This window comes from Echeneis naucrates, chromosome 3, assembly GCF_900963305.1.
Source record: "Echeneis naucrates chromosome 3, fEcheNa1.1, whole genome shotgun sequence".
Taxonomy (NCBI): domain Eukaryota; kingdom Metazoa; phylum Chordata; class Actinopteri; order Carangiformes; family Echeneidae; genus Echeneis; species Echeneis naucrates.
The window spans coordinates 5,895,023-5,918,492 of record NC_042513.1 but is presented as its reverse complement, the minus strand read 5'-3'; the positions used below and the strand labels follow the sequence as shown (position 1 = coordinate 5,918,492).

At 37.8% G+C, this 23,470-nt stretch overlaps 1 protein-coding gene across 6 annotated transcripts in view; it reads left to right on the top strand.

Annotated features, from left to right (window-relative positions):
* The window catches only part of lgr4 (leucine-rich repeat containing G protein-coupled receptor 4), a 30,350-nt gene that overhangs the window by 5,574 nt on the left and 1,306 nt on the right, over positions 1-23,470 (top strand). The window contains exons 2-19 of one of the 6 annotated variants that reach the window (XM_029498960.1): positions 4,012-4,083; positions 8,683-8,754; positions 9,422-9,493; positions 11,686-11,901; positions 13,307-13,378; positions 14,012-14,080; positions 14,395-14,466; positions 14,715-14,786; positions 14,963-15,031; positions 15,119-15,190; positions 15,466-15,531; positions 15,683-15,754; positions 15,857-15,928; positions 16,054-16,179; positions 18,418-18,512; positions 19,559-19,609; positions 19,737-19,751; positions 21,653-21,725. In XM_029498960.1, the coding sequence (XP_029354820.1) occupies positions 4,012-4,083; positions 8,683-8,754; positions 9,422-9,493; positions 11,686-11,901; positions 13,307-13,378; positions 14,012-14,080; positions 14,395-14,466; positions 14,715-14,786; positions 14,963-15,031; positions 15,119-15,190; positions 15,466-15,531; positions 15,683-15,754; positions 15,857-15,928; positions 16,054-16,179; positions 18,418-18,512; positions 19,559-19,609; positions 19,737-19,751; positions 21,653-21,720 (1,423 nt within the window). In that variant the 3' untranslated portion in view covers positions 21,721-21,725. Of the gene's footprint in view, positions 1-4,011; positions 4,084-8,682; positions 8,755-9,421; positions 9,494-11,685; positions 11,902-13,306; positions 13,379-14,011; positions 14,081-14,394; positions 14,467-14,714; positions 14,787-14,962; positions 15,032-15,118; positions 15,191-15,465; positions 15,532-15,682; positions 15,755-15,856; positions 15,929-16,053; positions 16,180-18,417; positions 18,524-19,555; positions 19,610-19,736; positions 23,440-23,470 lie in introns of those variants that run through there. The other 5 variants (XM_029498959.1, XM_029498958.1, XM_029498956.1 and 2 more) reach the window with 5 other exon arrangements.

Here is a 23,470-nt window from a genome sequence, read left to right as displayed (position 1 = left end):
CTATGAAATTGATTCCTCCATCACTAGTGGTCAGCTCATTTGGGAGTCCATGAAAAGCTCACACTTCTGGCTTGCAAATATCTCACCGCTCCAGGTAACATTGCACATAAGAAGTAGTCAACTCTCCTCTCCAATAAACAAGCAAACAAGTGAGTCTGTCTCAGCAGCTGACTAAAACATTAATAAGAGCGCCACATTAATGTCAATATTTGTTTGTTCACAAAAAAGAAAGAAAAAAGAGTGGTTTCTAAATATGATGTGGCTGGTATCTGGACACCACATATGCTCTTTAGTTTAAATAAACATGTTAAGTATTTATATATTGCCTTCTTTCATGAGTTTTTGCCCCCCACAAAATGAAACACAATTAATAAAGAAGGAATATTAATTGTGATTAATCTACATTGAGATTAATCTGAAAAAAAAAAAAAAAATGTAATTGTTTGACAGTCCTAACTCTAACCAGTATAATATTTAAACATGTGGCCTCTAAAAAAAATCATTAGTACTGTCCTTAAATTTTTTCTCACCCATAACTACAATAAAAGCAAAACAATAGCAGCAGCTTTTGTTCACTAAATCCATTCACCTGCAGTATAGTTGACTCTGAGGAGAATTGCCTTCCCTCCATCCATCGGTAATCCAAACACTAAACCTTACCTCATTATTTTTTCTGTTGGGAACCAGACCATTGATCTTTGCCTTACCGTAATGAAGCACTTTGATTACCTCAGCATAACTGTAAAAAGTAGTGGGTACATTGGTGGCAAACAAATGAACATTTTACTATCCTCTTTGGCACCATGGGAGTGTCTTTAATTTGCCAAATTCCTTCAACATTAAACAGTGCATTAATATGTGAATTGAAAATGCATCGGCTTGGCATCAGGTTTCCGTAAAAACTCTTAGCTGTCTAAAGTACTATTTTGGATACAAGTGCATACAGTGCAATTGTTGCAAATAGTCCCCCATCTCAGTCTACTTTAATACTTCCTAATGATAAATTCAAGTAATAAATTAGGATTTATTTTTTTTGCAACTAAAAAGGAAAAACTATACCACGTTCGCATTTATTCAAACCCATCTTCACACAGGATCTTTGGAGCTCAGCCAGTGGGACTATTGGGTTCTTGGTCAAATCAGTTACCAAAGCCCTTCCTCCCTGATTGCTCAGTTTGGCCTAGCAGTCAGCTCTCTGAAGTGTAAGTTGGTCCAGACCTCTTCCTTATAAGAATTATAGATGCCACTGTGCTCTTTGGAGCCTTCAATGCTGCAGAATTTTAAAGGGCATGATGAAATCGCAATCAGCAGAACCCCTGAGTTCCCTAACAAACTGCGACAAAAATATGAATGGAGAACACATATTAGAGTTATGTGTTTGAAGAACACAGTGCATGTGTTATTGCATGTGTCACTCATAACAGATGCATTTGATGTTGTTGTTAAAGGTGTTGGCTAGTGTTATGTTTTCACAATAAGTGGATATACGGTAGCCACTTGTACAATCTTTGAAAAAAGGCACTGATGACAGATGTACTGTATTCTTCACATGCATGCAGCGGGAGGTTTGTCTGGAAGAATCCAATATACAGGAAGAACTGGTAATCTACTTCAGTGTAGTCTCTGTAGAAATGCAGTATTTTCTGCAGGGCTTTGTATGGTGAAGTCATGCTCAGGTTTGTCAGGTGATAGAGGGGGCCTCAGTGTTTCATTTTTTAACATACAAAAATTAAAATCTTTTCATGTCATGTTTTTGTTTTGGTCACTTGGCCACACAGGCTTCATTTGTGAAGTGCTGTACTTTGTTGTCCTTCCGGCGAAACCTCCCATTGAAACCAGTGAACTCTACTTATGTTGCAGTAGCTTTTGGGTTGTACATTTTATGTTTGATTAGCCTGATTACAAAATTATTTCAGTAGATGTTTTCTACACACTATTAAAAAAAAGGGGTTATTGGCCTGAGGAAACATTAATACATTAATTGGATTTATGCATATTTATGCATACAATAATCATCAGATCTAATGTCGTATCACAATGATTTTTGAAAGTTGTTGTTTCTCACAGCCGAATTGCAGCAAACACTCAAACTGGACATGAGGTCATATTGCAATAAACTCTGTACAATGACTAATGTTAGACCCAGATAAGTAGGTGACCTTTCATTTCAAAGGGAGTTGAATGAAGATAAATAAAAAAAAAAACGATCTTTTTTGACTTATAAAGGTTGAGGTGTGTGCCTTAAAATCAAAATCCCTGTGCCTGATCCTCACCTAAATTGATAAAACATTCTAAAAACCAAATCTGACAAAGCTTAATTGTTGCTTTTAGCTCTCATCTCTGAGTCAACAGAAAAAGGTGCCAAACAAGAAATCAAATCATATCTCAACAAGTCGTCAATCAACTGACATGAAACTTACTGAGACTGCTTACAACTGTGCCCTTGACACAATGACATTATTTTAGCTTGGTAGACACAGGCAACACTAGACACTCCACTACCCTTAGCAACAATGTTTTTGTTTTCTTAAAGTATGTCTGGTTTTATCAGATTCTCTGCTTCCTCTGCCTAAATGAAGCCAAATGAGGCATATGATATAAATTTACTGATATCTTTTTGTGGAAGCATTTAAGCTTGTCACCATTTATCACAGCTGCATTTTTAGTGTCCTCTTCAATCTATCTTGGCTGGGACAGGCCAGGACCTTGATGAGTAAAACAGCCAGACACTAGAGGAGGAGGAAGTGTGATAGAGTTGTGCAGGGCTCCCATAGTCCCCAGCCCTGCATGTGGTTCAGAGCAGTCAACAGCCTGTGGACAATTTAGTCAAGTGGTTTAAAATGTGGTTATGGATGTATCCATCTGACCATCAGTGGTGGCAGGACACCACCAGAGTTGTTGTCAGGCAGGAAAAAAACCCATAAACATTGGGCGAATGTTTAATTGTAGCTGCACTGCCTATATGGTAATTGGATAACCAGGTAAGTGGAGATGGGACGTTGGTCTCAGGGATGACTAGGGTTCTGGCAGGGCCCATCTTTAAAGGGTTCTTTATCTGTGTGTTTGTGTGTGTGTATGTGTAGTTGGGACTGCAGAGGAAGGGCAATATGATCCTTGTAGGATTCAGAGGCCCACACACATGGTCCTAGAGAACTGGCGGTGAAATTCAAGATGACCAATTGGAGAGTGAAACAGAGTGAGGGAACAGGGGGTTGCTGCATTTGTGGATCCCGGATGTCTTGATATGAGACATCTTTTTACATGTGTCTGACAGGGGTTTCTTTGAAGCAGGTCAAAAGATTCCTATTTAAGATTAAGGACCTAAAGTTGAATTTATTTTCACATCATAGTTTTCTTTAGTAGTAATAATGGTGCTAAAGGGACAGCAATTTTAATCCATACTTTTAATTGTCTTTTGAAAACAGAGTGCTAGTTCTCCAAGGATAATACATACATAATCTGTGAGCATACACATGTCAGTATGTTTTCTTTGAATTATCATTATAAAGATTGAACACATATGCTCATATTAGTGTTGGTGGGGAAACAAATCAAGTCCTGTGTGCATATTTTTCATGTTACTACATGCCTATCTTTTCTTATAGTTGGTTTGAAAACTGAAAATCCCTGCGGCTAAAGAGAAGGTTTTTTTTTTTTTTTTAAAGGTTTTTGTCATTGAGTGTTCATGCAGGCAGAGTCAAAAAGCACAAAATAATAAAAAAAAGTAGATAAGTGTGACACAGCTGAACTGCTTGCAGATAATGGAGACCTCACCATGTTTCTGTCTGATTTGCTTAGTTTGTTTAGTTCATAAATGAGGAACCCCACGTACACATAATTTTATTCTGAGACAAGAAGTGTCTCTAATTAAAATGAGAGAAAATCTTGTACAAGCAAAAATTTCCAATTGACCCAGTGTGCTTACCACAATACTGAACATGAGTTTAACAAACTGATTGGAAGACCTCCGTCAGCTAAGAGTGTTTCTAACAAATTTCTTTGTTTCCACAGTGACCTGAGCATGAACAACATCACAGAGCTGCCAGCATATGTATTTAAGAACTTGCCCTATCTTGAAGAACTGTGAGTACATGTCCCTTTTCTTTCTGTAATGATGTATTTACTCTGTACAATGTTGATATGTGGGCTGGGATTTATGATATGCACCTGGGTGTTTGAGTTCGTACTGCAAAACACACATAAGTGCACCGCGTGCCCTTATTCTGAGCTGAGAAAGATAAGCACAGCATTATGTGTGGTTAAAGAAAATCACTCACCATTCATGAATTGAGCAAAAGCAATTATAAAAGGTGCAGTTATTATTTTATTCTTTAAATACTGTGCTGTCTACCTTGGTGCTGCTGAGAGTCAGAGATAAAATCTGTCTACCTGATATCAGGTAACATACGGCCATAAGAGTGCAATCTGACCAGTGAGTGAACAGCACATCCAGCTCCATTTGGCCATTTTTCTTCAACTCTCACGCATATTTCAGCTGACCGAGTCTTCACCCTCTTCTTTTCCATACACCACTCAATGTGCTTTGTTGAAAGGCAATTTGCTTTTCATCACATTGTGTGGAGGAATGCATAGCAGGAAGGAAAAGGAAAAAACAATGGTTTCCAGGCAACCATGCCCCCCCACCACAAAAAAGGCACCCCATCTTACTTATTTTTTTTCTTGTCTTAGATCATCCTAATGGGTTGACTGTTTACTGTTCTTGTCTGTTTTTTAAGAAAGGTATTTAGATTGACATTTACCTTTAGCTTATTTGCCTGTTTGTTTAACCTTTTCTGGGAACAAATTTACAGTCCTGCCTCATTGAACTTTGCTGGATGACTTTCTTGCTCTTAAGGCTGTAGCAGTGTCAGTGAACCAGAGCATGGACTCTGAGGGCAAAGAGAGAGAGAGAGAGAGAGCAAGAAAGAATGGGCCATCATTATACAGGACAGGAGCAGATATGAGGGAGGAATATACCCTCCCTCTTAGTCACGCAATCTCCTTTGCTCTCTTTCTTTCTTGCCAAAGGCACAACAAAGCTCAGCTGACGTGATGACAGCTATTCTTCGACTCTTTGCAGTTTGTTTGTATTCTTGAAAATAACCTGTGACCCATCAGCTCTCTATATTCTCAATAGTGATAAAAACATCTGTGTGAAAATTATGGTATAAATGAACATTAGTTTTGTTAGTGAGTTGGGATTGGTATAAAGCTGGTTGAATGTGCTTTTTTTTCTTGTGGCCTGCTGTAAGCATACTTTTCAAGATTCAAATGAGTTTTTCCTGTGTTGCCCTCCTCAGATCAAAATGTATTCTTCTGCAGCAGCATGTGACACACAGACACACCATTGGATATGATCAATATAGATCATCATAGACTTATAAGTGGGGGCAGCTGCTTGAATGTTTTCCCCACTTAATATTTGTTTTTTATATTTTTTTTCCCAACCGATGTACTACAGTTCTGTTACCAAGAAATCACATTTTGTCTGTCAGTTTGGCATAACAGATGGCTCTGTTACAATACTAAAGAGTCATGGTTGTATGCCAGTGATAATATACTCTGCAGCTAGGAGCACAGCACAGTTTGATAGAAGCAGATTTCATCTAAAATAAATTGGATATGATTAGATGTTCCCTTTTTAAAAGCACGAGTCATAGTTTTGAAGTTTGTATTTACACGGAATTAAATTTTTGTTTATTTATTGATTGGATAAGGATGTAGATATTTTGATTTCTAACAGTTTAAAGGAACGTTTAATGTCTCCATCTTCAGAGTATAAAAATGGTTACATTAACATTTTTGTTGACATTTCATTTTCATATATTCATGTTAATTAACTCAGATGTCATATACTTGTCATCACGGGTACCTATACCAACAGTAATACAAAGAGGTGTGTATTCTACATGTTGGAGCATGTGAGCATATTGTGGGGGCTGGGTGCTTGTTTTGATATTGCAACAGTCATCTCCCACGTGAAAAGGTTAAGTGTAATGTCTGAGCAAGGTGCAAGGCCGAAATGGTTCTTTTTGTTTTTTGTTTTTTGGTGAACTTTGCAACTCCTGTTTGTAGTAATTTACTTCTGGGTGACTGCTACTAATCTACTCTTGACAAAAGTAGACCTGTAGGAGTGGTGTTGCACAAGGAGAGGATTTAATCTTTCCACAGTGAGATTTAACACATTCTTCTCTCTTCATCAAAGCCTGGGGAGATGTACTGAATTTGCTGAAAGATGCAAGAGGAGGGGAAGCTCTTTATATTGTGAAACCTGATGGCTTTAAAAGATTTGTCAAACCACCTTTACAAGTAGTGGTGAGCAGCTTGTTACAGTGACTTCAGGTTCTGTGCTGTGTGAGATGCCATGGAATTAAGTCATTAGGTAACCATGTCTGCTACTGTCTTTTGGAAATGATCAAGATAGTAGGTGTCCATATGCATGTGACAATGTGTACTATAATTATGGCTCTTACTGCAGATTTTGTTGACATCAAATTTCTAAATGCTTTCTGTCTCAGCCGGCACAATTATTCACAAGGTTGATTGGTCTATGACACTGCTTTGTGGCTGTTGGTTAGGGGACTCTTCAGGTTCCCATCAAAATGTACAACAAACTACCAGAAGATCTGCAAAAGAAGGAACAAATTAATGTACATTTCCATTTATCTCTGTTGAGCAGATATTTAGTGCCATTCAACCACAGTAGAAGTGAGGACGAACCATGATGTCATAATTACAACACTGCTGCAAAAACCTAAAATGTTTAAAAGAAACATGTTCAGAAAATTTTTAAAAGCTTTGGTCTACCATTTTCAGTCTCTTCCATATTTGTTCAAGTCACATGCTTTATGTATATAAATTTATTGCTGAATCTGTTGTCATTGCATTGGACTTTGATAAACCATTTTTAGCAACTTGTCTTTTTTTGTATGCTAGTTGTTTGTGTTTATATGGGAATATTCACAAGAAATAAAAAAATTGACTGATGGAAAATTGTGAAATCAGTTGAATATATGCTATAATATTATAAGACGAGCTCTTGTCTACATGAAGGGAACATGGTCTTCTAGCACAGCCTTGATTCTCAGGCTCACACCCAACAGCTCTTGTTGCAGGGAATTCAGTCTGGCTTGACTCACATTGCAGAGTGATAAATCTGTTGCTAATCTCTCAGGCCAGATAATGTACTTGGGCTTGGTGTGCCAGTGAGCCTGGCCCATGCTTATTTACACCCATATTTCCTAAACACTTCCTGTTCATAGCAGGAAAGGGAGGTGTCCCTTCAGCTTAAAGTAATTTGTACAGAGACTTAAGCAACTGCCATATGAAAAATATTACAAGACAGGGCTGTTTAAGGGAAATAAGATTATATTCATACATAGATTATATCAGCCTGAAGGCAGTGAATTATTTTCGGCCAGGCTACAACAGTGGGGCCAGCCCCATCATGGTGAGTATCACCTATGCAGTGACAGACTGACTAAGCAAAGTCATGTGGTCATGTGGATTAACCAATGTTTTTGGTTCCAATTGTAGGCTAAGGGCTACACCTCTTGCTATACAGTCACCTTCCCTCTCTAGTCTCTTAGCTATTTGACATGTTTGAGACTGCAGGGAGTAGCACTTCCAGTTCTCTAAGCCTGCCAATTATGGCAATTGAAATACTTTCATTACATGTATAGTCATTACAATGGGAAGGAATGGAATGAGTAAGCATCTGATACACACAACAGGAGAGAGCAGGTAGGAGAAAGAAGCCATTACTAACTGCTTTAAATAACAGACACAGCGGTGACTGGACTCCCAATTAAAACCCTGCTGGAATGCTGTATCTCAAACATGACTGATGGGACTTAGGCGATACAATATGTCATGTTAAAATATCAATACGGAATGATAGGTCTTTCTCAAACAAAGACATTTATTTCTGCAGTTGACCTAAATAACTGCTGCTAAATAAATTCAGTAGTTGAAAAAATTAGGACACAGGACACAAATATAATACGATAACCTGTTGCTTCTGAAATCACAGCAAAGTCTGGCTAACTTATGTTTGGTAGTTTTGTCAATATGTCAATAGATTCAAGATTTTTGCTGCAGCACTGTTGAAAGAGCTGGGAAGTTAATATTTAGTCCACATTTCAGTTATGAATCCTACCTTGTTCAATTGTGTGATAACAGAAACTGAAAAACACAGCCTAATTGTGAATTCAGCTTCATTGAAATACTATTTTGTGAGTGCATGCAGTAGGAGAGAATAAGATATAACATCAGTTGTTTACAGTCTCCACAACACTATTAAACTGGAGCCCTAAGTTTTGCTCACTGATCTTTTGCAGTTGAACCAAATGGTAGGTTTAGCCTTGTCTTGTTTTACTCTCCCCACAAGGAAAATTAAATAGTTGTGGTTGGGAGGCCAGAAACAGGTCTAATCTCTTGTGGGTGGCGGACGAAGTGACAACAGGCCATAGAACAGATGTATGTCTTTGACACCCCAGACTGCATGTTCAGTTTGAGAGCTGGAACCTGATCTCTTAAGGCCTTGGATGTGAGAGAGTTCTCAACACTGTGAATAGCTTCATTGAATTAGTTGCTTTGATACAAAAAAACAAAAAAAAACAAAACATGCTCTAGTTTTTATAAAATGTCTCACATATAAGCTTCACTCTTTCTTTCACGCAGACGACTTGCGGGGAATGACCTGTCATTCATCCACCCTGAAGCCCTCTCTGGACTGCATCAGCTCAAAGTCCTGTAAGCACTCATCCTAATGTCTGTTTCTCTGGAGGGAAAAAACAGCAAAGATATAGGATTTCATTCAGTCTCTATCAAAGAATTAGTTCTACTTAATTTACACTCACCATGCTTGCTCAGACTTGGACACACTAAGTGTCAAGCCCTGCTATGTTGATTATGCAGTATGCCAAATGTTTGGAGTACTGTTGAGTCAGAGGTTAGGTCTTAGATACAAGACTGAAAACAATAACAGATCGACATTGCATATGCTTGTAGCAACTGATGTAATAACATTGTTACAGAAATAAGAACAAATTGACATTATTTTGACATTCAGTTGGAATAGCCCTGCTCACATTGGATTTGGGTCAGTTTTTAAAAACTGCTATTTAAGAACACACAATATACACACAGCTTTTAATCAATACTTTAAATGGTGCTTGAAGTTACTTCATCAGTTTAGCAAACACAGAAAAAGGAAGAATCAGGTCTGTCTGCTCGAACAGAATGACTGTAACCAGTATGGATCAACAAACACCACCACAAGGGTCACCTTCACAAGCCTCACAAGTGTAGTTGGTTAACATGGAAATATCTGTATTTACATTCTTATAATGCAAAAAAAAGTTCTTGAATTGAAGTTGTTTTTTTTTTTTTTTTAATCATTTAACTTTTTTATCTTCAGGATGCTCCAGAATAATCAGCTGAGGACTGTACCCAGTGCAGCCTTGAAGAACCTCCATTCTCTCCAGTCTCTGTAAGTCATCTGCCCCACAGTCCCGCACATTAGGTTATTAGTGGTGCTGCAAAGGAGGCATTGTTTATGTTTATATGTAAAAATCACTCTCCTTTGACTGTCCCAAGTTACAAGGTCTCACCTCGCTGTGCTAGTTGGTTTTAGAAACGTCCCTTATTCTCTAGAATTTAGAGTTACTGAAGAAGATATTTTGTCCTGAAGGCCTGGAGAGTAAGATGCATTGCAGTTCTGTAACCGGCTGTAACAGCTCTGATGACTGCAGTGTATTTACACTGATTGCTAACCTAAGTGGAATTCATTAGTTTGTGCCAAACTATCAACCGCAATGTAGACAGTTACACACGAGGATTAAAAAAAAAAACTGCAGCAATAGCACCACTATATTGATTGTTTTATTTTGTATGAAGTGTATGAAGTCAAGAACGGAGTTCAATGTAAGGCTACTGATTAGTCAGTGTGAATGACAGATACGATGCTATTTAGAATTGAGGTCATTACTTGGATGTTTCTTTACCAAACGAGGTGCTTAGACCATGGATGGCAGTCTTATTCAATTCAACCCAAATATATAGACAAAAATTTGCATGATGTTTAAGTTGTGTCACCCATACAGATTTTTTTTCCTTTGTTCCTGCTAGAGACCTGTTAATTTTAAGCATCAGATTGCTCTAACTGTTCAGACCAAATTAGGACGGATAGTTGTCATTCCCCTTTATAGTTTGAATTTCCCTATTAAGTGGCTGCTGCCATCACTAATAGTATGTTCTATATTAGTTAACAGGAAATAGCAAAATGATGATTTAAAACAGTTGAACAGTTGAAATCTTTACTTTGTAATATTATTTAGGGGTTCAATTAGGGGTTGTTTCAATCTTATTGAATGCTATCTATAGCTGCAGTGTTTGTTGCATGCCAAGTCAAGCAATAACCCAGTGCAAATGTCCATCTTTTACAGCAGGTTTTCAATGAGCTTGTAGGGTTCTAAATATTTGCTTATAACTATTAACCCCTCTCACAATTTCCTGCTCTGCTTGCCCTCAGTTTTGCCATCTCTTTTACTAAAGTAAAAATGGATCCAGCTGGGGAAGTTTGCTGAAAATCTAGCTTTCTGCCATTATCACTCTTCTTTATGCTGCCTCCCCCTTTTTTTTTTTTTGCTTCACTTCTTTTTAACAGATGTCTTTCTACGTGAGGCTTTTAAGGCCTGTAGTTGAAGTAGAATGCTTTGGCAGAGCCAGAACCTGGTTTGTATAAAGCCTTGGAGAGCTAAATGTCAATCAAGCCTGTTTTTCTTCCAGCCCAGACACTTGAGGAATTTTGAGGGAGGGTGAGATGGAAGGCAAGAACTCATGGAAGGAGGATAGCACAAAAAATAAATAAATAAATGCCGTAATGTGGGTAGTATTATATTAATTAATATTTTTAATATTTTCTTTTTGTTGCCACCAAACTGACCACTTATCCCTTCATCTAGTCGACAGCAGTCACTGCTTTCTATCACATTATTATACATCGGTAACTCTCATACACTGGCTTCCCTAACTAACCATGGTATAACATGGCATGATTTTCACTATAAAAAAAAGGGGGGGGGGGTTAATTTAATAAGAAATTAACAGGGTAATAAATTACCTTTTCTTTGGCAACAGAGGAGCAAGGAACCCTATTTGTTGTAATAACAAAATTATTTGATGATTAGTAAGGAATGAATGATATTTCTGTATTTCTCCAAAGCCTTGGGAAAAAATAATCAAACCATTGTGATGGCAGCCTTGATTCAGGTTTTGTTTAGCTCATTGCAACCAGGGAGTGTAGCCAGAGAGTAAGGTGCTTGGCTTCACAAGATAGTGGGCATAACAGAAGACTTTAATATGTTACAAGAAGGCTGCAGTCTAAGAGTATGTTGATGTTAAGGTGCTACCCTTCTTCACTTAGATGACCGATGTGAAGTTATGCAAGAGCCATTTGTTGTACTTTGGAAGTGTTTGCAGCCTATAATGAAAGGTTTAGAAGATATCAGTAAGAGAAATATAATGTCCCTTCAAAAATTCGTATAAATCCCTGGAAGTAAAATTATGTTCTGAATAAATTTGCTTTTCAGAGTGCCTAACCCTATTTCCAAGCCATTTGTGATCCTATAAACAATAGTCAATATGAGCATCAAAATTAGTTAATAAATCTGTGATTTGTAGTCGCCTGGATGCAAACCATATCACCACAGTTCCAGATGACAGTTTTGAAGGTCTTCAGCAGCTGCGCCATCTCTGGTTGGATGATAACAACTTGACGGTGGTCCCCATCAGTTCCCTGAGACACCAAGCGAACCTCCAGGCTCTGACGCTGGCACTCAACCGTATCTCGTACATACCAGACAACGCCTTCGCTAACCTCACCAGTCTAGTTGTACTGTAAGTTATATTAAGCCTCTCTACAAATATACAATTTCACCATTGCTTCTGGCCAGTCCAGCATTTTGTCAATGTTGACAAAAAACAGACCATAAGCACCAAACTGCAGTTCATCTGTATGCACACATTTTTTTGTACTTGTATATTTATAGTATACTTAATTAGATAGTAAGTATTTATGTTAATGAAACACTATTACATCTCTGTTAAATATAAAAAATTAACAAAACAAATCTTGCAATTGGGTAAGCACTTGTCGTGAAAATATTAGAGTGCGCTAACAGTTTTTTACTATGTACACAATTTCATATCATGATATTTTATTAGATAGGTTTTTGATAAAATATTATAGCCACTGTATCCGTGGTTTAAAGAAAGGCAAGTAAATATACAGTCCTTATAGATCTACACGCGAAAGAACTCAGGAACCATCCTGCTGGTTTACTTTTTAAAACTGTAAGTAACCCAGCACACTGACTCAGAACATTCTCATGTTCACCAAAATGACCTGAGGGAGAACTTAAAGATGTGAAAGTAATAAGGTGTTAAGTAGATCAAGATGCTTCTCAAGTTGAAAACCAACACATGCAAATTATCTGAAGAGAGATTATACGGTAACAGTTTACATTCTCTTAAGTAATTGAAACATGAGGTGTAATAAGTAGATGGACATTTTATCTCACTCTAAATGTATGTTAGCAAAAGTGAATGCTAGTAACCTCCCTCTAAATTAAAGAGGCTTCAAATCACACTTAGTTTTTCATATTTCCCACTCCAATTGTTCTGTCAATGCAGATCACTTTAAAGTGCTTTCCTTTGTGAGCAGCTTCAGCTCTGAAAGTATTATCTGAAGAATTGCAACTCTGCTTCACAACACTAACTTTACTATTTACTTATACAGATTATAGTAAATAAACCAACAAAATGTGTTGTGGTTTTTTTTGTTGTTGTTGTTTTTTCCTCCTTCCCTGTGCTGTTATTGCATGCAAGAACTTTTACAGTGAAATATTCCATTGGGATTTGAAATTGAATGTTAATGAAAAGGTTACGGAAATGTAAAATCAAGATTATTTTGTTGTTTTATGCATTGCGGGAAATGCTTCATTCTTCCACCAGATTGTACAAACACTGTATGCGGTGGATTATAAATCTGCTGTTATAGAATCACACAAGCATGCACACAGGCACACACTGAATAGTTGTTAGTATAAACATGTCAGGATAAACAGGAAGAAAAGACCAAGTCTATTAAGACTGGAAAGCCCTCTGCATATACACATAGTGCACACACCTGATTTTACAAATTGTTCAACTAAATTAAAACCTGTGATGAATGTAAAAGATTTTATCTGTCACAACACAAACGCCTCACAGATATGAGTAAAACTGCTTGTTGCTTTTCCAGACATCTTCACAACAACAGAATTAAAGTGATAGAAGACAACTGCTTCACTGGACTCTTGAACCTGGAGACACTGTAAGTGGAAGGCCGTACATTATGCATCAATTTAAGTGTGTTTGTGTGTGCCAACAGCTCCCCCACCCATCCCTATCCCAGTCCTCCAGACATCATTGTGTCCACTTCCTCCTTTAATTGCTCTAGGATAAATAGAGCAAAGTACATGATACTTATCAAATCTGCCCTCCCACTGTTCACTTCCTCCTGCCACACAGCCTTACCTCATGGCAAATAGCTGCTCGAGGCACACAGACCTTTAGAGTAGACTGGGGATGCCCTGGCTTTTTCACTTTTTTATTCACAATTTTCAGTATGAAATGTTTGAAGTTTGATATGCAGTGGTACTCACTGTTTACTTTTTCCTCCATGAAAACAGAGCACAGTGCACACTTGCTGTACCTACATTATAATTCGTAAAGATGAATGATGAATATTTTATTGACAAATTGTACTGGGATTGCTACTGCTAAAAGAGTTAGTTCATCCTGTTTAGCTTGGTAAGGTGCAAATCGTGTTAGAGTTGGAGCTGACCACAGGAATAACTCTTAAAACTCTTACATTTAATGCTTGATTTCAGATCTATAACATTTTGCCATAGTAAAAAAAGATAAAAATGGCTTTGATTCCATGCGTCTGTCTGTCTCACCATAGAGATCTGAACTTCAACAACCTGATGGTTTTTCCCAAAGCAATCGAAACTCTGCCCAAGCTGAAGGAACTGTGAGTGCCTCATCCTGTTTCTGCTCTTACATTTGTTTGAAATTCTAGGCCACTGTGCTTTTTATATTGATGACTGAATATTATTTTCTAGTTTCTCTCCTCAGCACATTATTGAAAATCTAAATTTAAATCAGTTAACAGACCTAGTTTTTTCAACCAAATATTATTTTGTACACTATTTCGTTGAACCAAATTTATCTAACTTTTGTTTGAAATGAGAATGAATCTTTTTGTTTTGTATGTCACATTTCATACTGAGCATACCTGTACAAACTGAGTGTTTTCTGACTTTTTCCTTGTCATTCTTTCTGCAGTGGATTTCACAGCAATGATATTGCTTCCATTCCTGAAGGGGCCTTCCACAACAACCCCCTGCTACGATCCATGTAAGGGCAAACTCCTGTTCTGATTCACTGAAACAAACATAGCACATTAAGAATTTACAAGTGTTTAATGCAGCCCAACATAATATGCAGTATGCTTTCTGATGAGCATTCATACAGTATCATATGTTTAATATCACAGCTCACATAGAAAATGAGGGCACTAGATGAATGTCCAGGAGATGGTGCCATTCTCGCATAGTAAATGATTTTGGTTTTAACGCGTCTCATGTGCTCTTGCTGCCCCTCAGACATCTTTATGACAACCCTCTGGCCTTTGTGGGTGCTTCAGCCTTTCAGAATCTGTCCGACCTTCACTCCTTGTAAGTTCCACTGTCAAGCATAACTTCTATTTACTTTCTATAAGCTCTGTCTAAACTCCATGAGTCAGTGGTGACTTAAACATTAAATGTTTGTTTTTTTCAAGGGTCCTTGTGTCTTGTTTAATCCATATAAGCTCATGCTTCAATATTTCCATTTTCGTGACCATGTGTTTCAGGATGTTGCGTGGGGCCAGTATGATGCAGGACTTTCCCATCCTAACATGGACGAATAATCTTGAGAGTCTGTGAGTGAACTTGCACATGGAGGCAGAATCCATTTCTGCTTGTGATTATGTCTCTTATAACTGACTTATTCGGCTTTCCATTTCCAGGACCCTGTCAGGAACCAAGGTATCGTCCATTCCTGCCGATCTGTGTGAGGATCTTAAGTTGCTTCGGACACTGTAAGAACCTTTTTCCAGTTGTCACCTGCAGTAGCAGTTAAACATATTGTCCAAATAGTAATACTTATTGCAGATTTAAAATTGCTATGGGCTTGGTAGAATTTGGATTGTTATTCAAACTAAAAATTTTGTAATTTTTTAATATAAATTATATATATATATGTGAAACAATATGTGTTATCCATTGCCAATTCAAGCCAATGTCTTAATTCTGTAAATTCCTACTGTCCCAGTTCTCTAATTGTTGAATCTGTTTGGTTTTTTTTTCCCCATAGAGACCTGTCCTACAATGAAATTGCAGGGTTACCATCCCTCCAGGGTTGCGTTCAACTGCAAGAGATGTGAGTGTAGAACATGTAAATCAGTGCACAAATCATTTCAGAAAAAGTGAAAGATGAACACATCTTGGAAATGGTAGATTTGAATGATTAAAGTTAAATTGGAATTATTTTCTTGTTTATAAACTTGAATTCCTTTTTTTTTATTTTACAGAAGCTTTCAGCACAACCATATTCAACAAATTAAAAGGGACACTTTCCAAGGTCTCTCTACTTTACGTTTACTGTAAGTTTGCTCAGTCATAAACAGTCTGTAATACCTGCACTTGCAGTAAATAATAAAGGCTTCACAGCTGGTTTGTGAGCTCATATCATTGTGATTTTACAGAGACCTGAGTAGAAATGAAATCCAAGTTATCCACAGAGATGCTTTTCTCACCCTTACTGCACTCACCAACCTGTGAGTAGGACCTTTGCATTATTTCACCACTATTCAGGATTAAAAGTTCCAGTTGCGTATCATTGTTTGTTTTGATTCTATGCATTGTATTACCTGTGTGTAATAGTGTCTTTCTAAATTTTCAGTGATCTGAGTATGAACTCTCTGACTGTGATTCCAACAATTGGACTGAGTTCCCTCAGTCAGCTAAAACTCTCAGGAAATCCACAGATGAAAAATGTGCTGACAGCAAAAAATCTACCTAAACTCAGGTGAGGAAGAAATTCTGTGGCCCCAAGTGCTATTATCTGAAGAGTTTAGGAGAGAGAGAGCTCTCTTTTTATGTGAGCTCTCTGCATTCACAGGCCCTAACTCAGGGATATCAAACATAAGGCCTGTGGGCCAAAACTGTTCCACTAGAGTGTCCAATTCAGTCCGTGGGATGACTTTGCAAAGTGTAAAAATTACAAGGAAGACATTCGCATACATTTTCATAAGAAAGGTTCCTGTCAGCATGAAACTATGTGGTACCCTCATTAACATAAATTCATTCATTCATCTTCAACCGCTTAGATTTTTCTGGGTCACGGGGTGCTGGAGCCAATCCCAGCTCACACATGGGTGAGGGTGGGGTACAGCCTGGACAATTCATCAGTCCATCACAGGGCCAACACACAGAGACAACCACTTACATTATGGATGTTTCACAACTGGTCATATTCATTCGTGGTGTTGATAAGACCCAGTCATAACGACATTATGTTATGCATACACGTTCCAGTTGAAGCTGACATTGTGTGAGACACAGCCCATCGACAACCAACTTGAAATAATTGACTTGCCGCATGATTCAAATTTGATGGACAAATTTACCTTGGCTGGCTTGGACACATTTTATCAGGAGCTCTTGCCAGATAGCCCTTGCTACAAAAGTTTTGTTTTAATGGGGATTAATAAACCAACGCTGCACTCAAGGCAATGACATCCTGAAATTGGCTGCTACTCAGGATTTGATGCACTTGTGAAGACTAAAAGATACCAAGTTTCAGAAGAAAATTAAACAGTGAGTAAGCTTAGTTCATGAAAAATACAGCTTCAGACTCTTTGGCACCCTGAAGAATATAGTTCTGTGAAAATTAATACTTGTGGAAATATTTTAAAACAATGAAAATTGTGCAATATAATGTCAGTCAGCAGCCCCTGGCTTTTATGGAATTTTTATGACTACATTTTGCACATTAACCCTAACCCTAAGTCAAGGTGGTACCTTAACCTTCTTCTTTAATAGTTCCAACTTAAGTTTATATTGTGCAGTGTGTCAGTTCAGGTGGTCAGGATTAACACATGGATGTGAATTTAAAATAATTTTTGATAATTTTTGATAATAATTTTTAGATTTTGATGTTATTTTGATCCATTGATCCTTGAGCCTTTGTAGATGGACAGTGATTTGTAAATTATAATCCACGTGTCAATAATAAATGAAGGCAAGTTATTGTTAAAATTGCATAATTTTTCTTACAAAATTTCAGGTTCGTAATGTTTTGTGAAAAGAACGTTAATTAAATGTGAATATTATCAGAATGTACTTTTACATCTTTGCACTAAGGCAGAATATGTAAATCTGGAGTTGTTGTTGTCATGCCATGACTTTACTGATCCTGCCCACTTGAGATCACAAAGGTATATAAAGTTGAGTCACAAAATTTGTAAAGTTGTAAATTGTAGAAAATGCACTAGTTGGCCACAGAATTAAAATAAATATCAAGTTCGAGCTATTATTCTTATTTTTTTTATAATGAACTTTTAAAATAAATTCTTATCAGTAACCAGTCGACTATCTGCTCAACCAATTTGTTGATTCAGCTCAACTTTTTTTTTTTTTTTTTCCCCCCCTCCATTGACTTCTGAAAAAGTTAGTGATTAGGATATTATCAGTCATTCCTAGGTTACCAAAGATGTGCATAATAGTTTTCTTTATTTTGTTTAGTTTTTTTTCCTATTCACGATTGTTTTGAGTCTGCAGTAAGTAAAAAAATATGTCTAAAATTGTTGAAATAAACACAAATACTACATAAATAATACTACCAAGCAGTTGACTTGGCGTTAATCAGCACAGCAGATAACTGGACAAAAATTCTGTAGTGAACAAAAATGGTCAAACTATACATGTAACTCTTTTCTTCTCTTTGGCTGCTTCTTTTCATTACTGATTATTAGTTATTTGACCAAATGACAAGACCTCTGAAATAAACTCCACCTCTTTCCTTCAGTTTAATGAGAAAGACAGCTGAATTTTGTTTTCTCCACATCTGTGGATGCACTATGGAAACATCCAAATATTATTGGGAAAAAAATCCAAAAGTACAGATACTTGAAAACAGACATTATTGAACACATTATTTATATTTGTTCCATTATGGTTTTACAATTCTGGACCATGTGTATTGTCAACACTGAACCTTGGCTGGATGTTATCAACCCTCTGAAATGATTTTCTTTTTTTGTAGGTCCATCTCTGTTCCTTACGCCTACCAGTGCTGTGCATTTGTTGCATGCGACTCAACAAGTTCCTCTGAAGACAACGATGTTAAGAAATCTACAGGTGGGAATGCTGTTTGATTTTTTTTTAAATTTTATTTATTTTTTTTTATTTTTTTTTTTCCCCCCCGTCTCACATATCCTGCATGTATGCATGCTTTTTTTCTTTTATTTTAATCTCAAAATTTCAATATCATTGAATCAAATAATTTCAATGTGTTTTATTGTACGATAGTTGCATTTCCAACTATACATGTCATGAAAAATGTACAATTGTTGGAAACATTATAAAAAAGCATGTGCACTTTGTGTGCGTGACTGTTCACATGGTCTCATTTATGCGACCTGTAGTCTTTCAGTTGAAAGTTTGTTGTAAAGGAGTGGAGTCCAGAGATTTTTATACCTGTATTTTATATTTGATGTTACCAGTCATGGGTGGTAAGTGGCTGATTTGTTGTTATTGGTCGGATGGTAGATTTATCGCAGTCAGTTGTGTCATATGAGAAGTTTGAGTTTGATGTACATCAGTAGAAGTACATCATCTACATATAATTTTATTTATGATTTTAACCAATCTAGGAAGGCAGATTCCTGATACTGTTGTTTTTGGCATATTGTCCCTGTTAATTGCTTGATTAAAAAGGTGAAGGTGAAGAATTGAATGTAGGTTCTTTCATCTTTCTAAGATCTTAGAAGCTACATTGAAGGTATTCATTCTTCATTGCATAGTTGGTTTTTCTTCAGCTTTAGCTTTTTTTTGTTTGAGGTTTTCAAATTTGATGACCTTAGTTGTTTTATGTTTGTTATGACTTTGGCATCCAATCCTGTGAAGGGTTATGTATTGTTCGCTAGTTTCACCCCCACTGAATTAATTCTTGTTTTTTCGTGGGGTGGGGGTCATGTGGATGCTGTTATTCCCAAGAATATGAGACTGTATTGATCATTTTCATTTGAGTAATCAGTCACCCAGTATTTATTTAGTATACTTTATATAAAACAAATATTTGTCATAAAGTCACTTTTCAAGCTGTTTTACAAATTTTCTGGAACAGATATGCAATGAAAGTCCAAATAAAGATCCATCTCTTTTTTTCATTATTATATCAGCAGGGGAGGATGTGGAAAGAATCTCAATGATTATGCACTGCTCTCCTTCTCCTGGTAAGTATTACACAGCTTTTTCATCATTTCAGTATGGATCCATGTAGTTGCTTTTGTTAATTTGAAATAAATTGCTGAATGAAGTGCCAATTTTTAATGCATACAACTGCTTTTCATCTGTCTTTAGGAGCCTTCAAGCCTTGTGAGCACCTCTTGGGTAACTGGATGATTCGGCTGACAGTTTGGTTCATCTGCCTGGTAACACTGGTCTTTAACAGCTTGGTGCTGGTGGCCACTTTTGCCCCGACGCACCCAACATCAGGCCATTCCCACTCCCTGAAGCTGCCTCTCTCTCCAGCCAGGCTGCTAATGGGTCTGCTGGCTGTGGCTAATCTTGTTACAGGCATATATGTTGGGGTGCTAACCATACTGGATGTTGCCACCTGGGGCTCCTTTGCGGAGTACGGTGTATGGTGGGAGATGGGGCCTGGCTGTCAAATCACAGGAGCTTTGGCAGTCTTCTCGTCAGAGTGGGCGGTCTTATTACTGTCACTGGCAGCTGTGGAGCGTAGCATGGCCGTGCGGATGATACTGGGGAAAGTGATGTCACCGAGGAGGAACAGCAGCAGCCAACGTGGATGCTGGAGAGGGGATCAGCGCTTCAGCGTGTCTGCAGGACTACTGGGGCTGCTGGCTGCTGCTGGAGCCTGCCTGCCTGCCCTGACCTCCAGTGACCAGTCGACATCTCCTCTCTGCCTGCCCTTTGCTGGTGGTGAGAGTCCAGCTCTGAGTGTCACAGTAGTTCTTGTGCTGCTAAATGCACTGGTCTGCCTGTTCACAGCAGCTGTGTACACTCAGCTGTACTGCCACTTGGGCAGAGTGGAGCTGGCCGATCCGGAGCAGACGGGTGCCCTGCGTCACGTAGCCTGGCTCATCTTCACCAACTGCATCTTCTTCTGCCCTGTAGCAGCTTTCTCCTTTGCACCTCTTTTGACTGGCTCTACAGCCGGTGGTCCCGAAATAGCCAAGTCTGTGATTCTAATTTTTTTCCCGCTCCCTGCGTGCCTGAACCCAGTGCTGTATGTGTTCTTCAGCCCAGCCTTCAGGGAGGACTGGCTGAGGCTACGTGGCCGCACAGGTTTGACCAGGGAGGCGAAGGCAGGTGCTGACTGTCACAGAGACGATGGTGGTGGGGGATCAGAGCTTACTGACGCAGGCTCCTCCACCCACTTGGGCTTTGACTGTGGGGTTTACTCACAGCTTTGTGGAAAGACAGTTTTATGTGAGCAGTGCGAGTCAACGCTGCATGCCAGGACCTGCTCTTCCCCCTTGTCCTCCACAGTCTGTAGACACTTAGTGAAATCTCACAGCTGTCCCACCCTCCTGGCAGGAGCTGCAGTTTGCCAGCGTGCTGAGGGCTTTTGGACAGATGGCAGCACCACCTCTGCCCAATCTGAGTATGCTGATGAGGGGGACTCATTTGTGTCGGACAGCTCAGACCAGGTTCAAGCCTGTGGCAGAGCCTGCTTTTGTCAGACCAGAGGCCTTCCTCTTGTACACTATTCATACAATATACCTCGTGTTAAGGACTAAGGACACTTCAGATCTCCACAATGTGCATAGATCTCTGTCATGTGAATTTAGATCCTACAAGAATACGTAAACATTTTATTATCAGAAAAAAAAAAAAAACTGTGCCGATTACCCTGTTAAGACTGTTGAGCAAGCACTTACTGAAACAGATGCAACAAATCATTTAAAGGGAAAGAGGATACAATTTCTAAATGAGCTGAACTGAGCACGTCATGTTAAAGACTGGTTGACAAAGGATCTTGCAAAGGAAAATCTTGCCACCAGTGCCTTCCTTTTGCTCCCAAGTGGATATCATGATTTTGCTAGCTTCAATTAATGTCAAAGACTTTGTGATTTTGGTTTTACTTGTACTTTTAAGCTTTTTAATTTGTATTTTGTATACATCTTGTCATTTCTAAAAAATTGTCCACAGGAACTGTTGGTTTTGTACTTAGATTTTTTTTTTTTTAATCTAAATGTAGCAAACATAATAATCATCCTATACTTTCTCTGTTTGAATGTAACTTTAAGGCGGTCTTCACCCACCAGAGGGGAATAATGCAAAGTCAATAACTCGCCTGCGATCTTACTCAGTATGACAATGGTAAATACCAGTTCATAATAAACACTTCAATGCTTTAAGTTACTAAGACTAAGAATGTGATAAAAGTAGCTGAAATCACTGTTTTGGCAGCAACTATTCTTGGTGGTTTTGAAAGATGTTATTTATTGTGTGAGAAACAGGAGTGTCTGGGTGGAGCTAATTTCAGATGTATGAAAGGATGGCCTTTGAATGAGCAGCATCCCTTTTTTTATTCTTCAGAAAACAGATAAAAACATGTAGACATAGGTCATTATTTTCTGTCTGAAGGATAGGTTTCTGTTATTTGCAAATCTAGGCCTTTTTCCTGAGTTTTTTTCCATCATGCCTTTTGACCTGGATAACATTTTTTTTTTTTTTTTTTTAATATCCTTAAGTGCAGAGCTAAAAACCCTACTTTTTCAGTTAAATTATACTTAATGGGCTCCTACATTATCTGAAGTTCAGATCCTTTTGCTTTTCCGACTCAAAAGGATGTGACAGGCAACAGTTTACCCTGTTTCCAAATTCATGCTAGCTAACACAAAATAATGGGTTTATTTTATAAAAAAAAAAAAAATTCTCACATTATTTTCATGGCATCTGACACAATTTTGATTTTAAAATGCATCTTTGAAAACATGACTTGTGCTAAACACATGAATACCGTCCAAGTTAAACATGAATGTAATGTGAAAGTTACAAAGTTGGAATGCCAAAAATTTTGAAAAGGACTATTATCAACCAGATAAGTGTTCTGTATTTAAAGGCTTTATTTGTGTACCATCGGTGGTCTTTTCATATCATATAAATGTCCAAAATTTAACAGGAAAAATGGGCATGGTGGAACTAAAGGAGGAAATAACGGCCTTGGAATTAAAGGACTTCACTCTTTGCTTTGTCTTTACATTTCAGTTTTGTTATCCGTTAGTGACTCAGACACGTGGGGTTTGATTGTCAACATCCCCAGTTTTGTTGTATAGTATCACAATGCCCGCATAATTCGCTGTAAAGCATATAAATGTAGATGTCTTTTGCCCTGAGAGCTGACCTGAGTGATACTGCGAGTAGCAAGGGGTTGACTGATATTCAGTGTGCTGGAGCATGACTACACATAAAGGCAGATACACCCTCAGAGCGTGTATCCACAAGTGCACATCATGTGAGTGCTCAGGAATTTAGACAATGTAAGGAACCATTTTGTTCCACAAACAAGATATTCTTCTCTGCTTATAATGCATCATTTAACTGTAATCTTTTGGCTTTGCTGTCTTCACGTCGTTGCAACTAGGTGTGTAAAATGTTGCACCAACCAACTTGTCCATTGAGTTTATGTAGAGATTTTTTTTTTGTTTATTATTTTTAATGCTTGATGTCCCATCTGGTGAAAATGTACAAATCTTATATTAGCTTGGTTATTGGTTTTTCTATTCATATGTAAATTATTTGAAAAGAAAATAAGTAATCAAGAATGGGATGCTAACCAAGGAAGCTACCTCCTCGACTGTAGTGACTGCCAGCAGTGCTTTGTAAAACAAAGTCTGTTTTCGTATGTTGTTACTGTGTTTGCATTCTTGGCTTAATGTTGAAAATTGTGGGAGGAATCTATGTACTGTATTCTGTGATTTTTAAAAAAAGAAAATCAAACTATAGACTATGAATTTTTTTCTTTAGTTTTATATTTCATAGATACGAACTTGGAGAATATTTCAGTTATTAAATCCTGTTTTTCATGTGAGAGCTCCAAGTTGTTTTTTACTGTTCACATT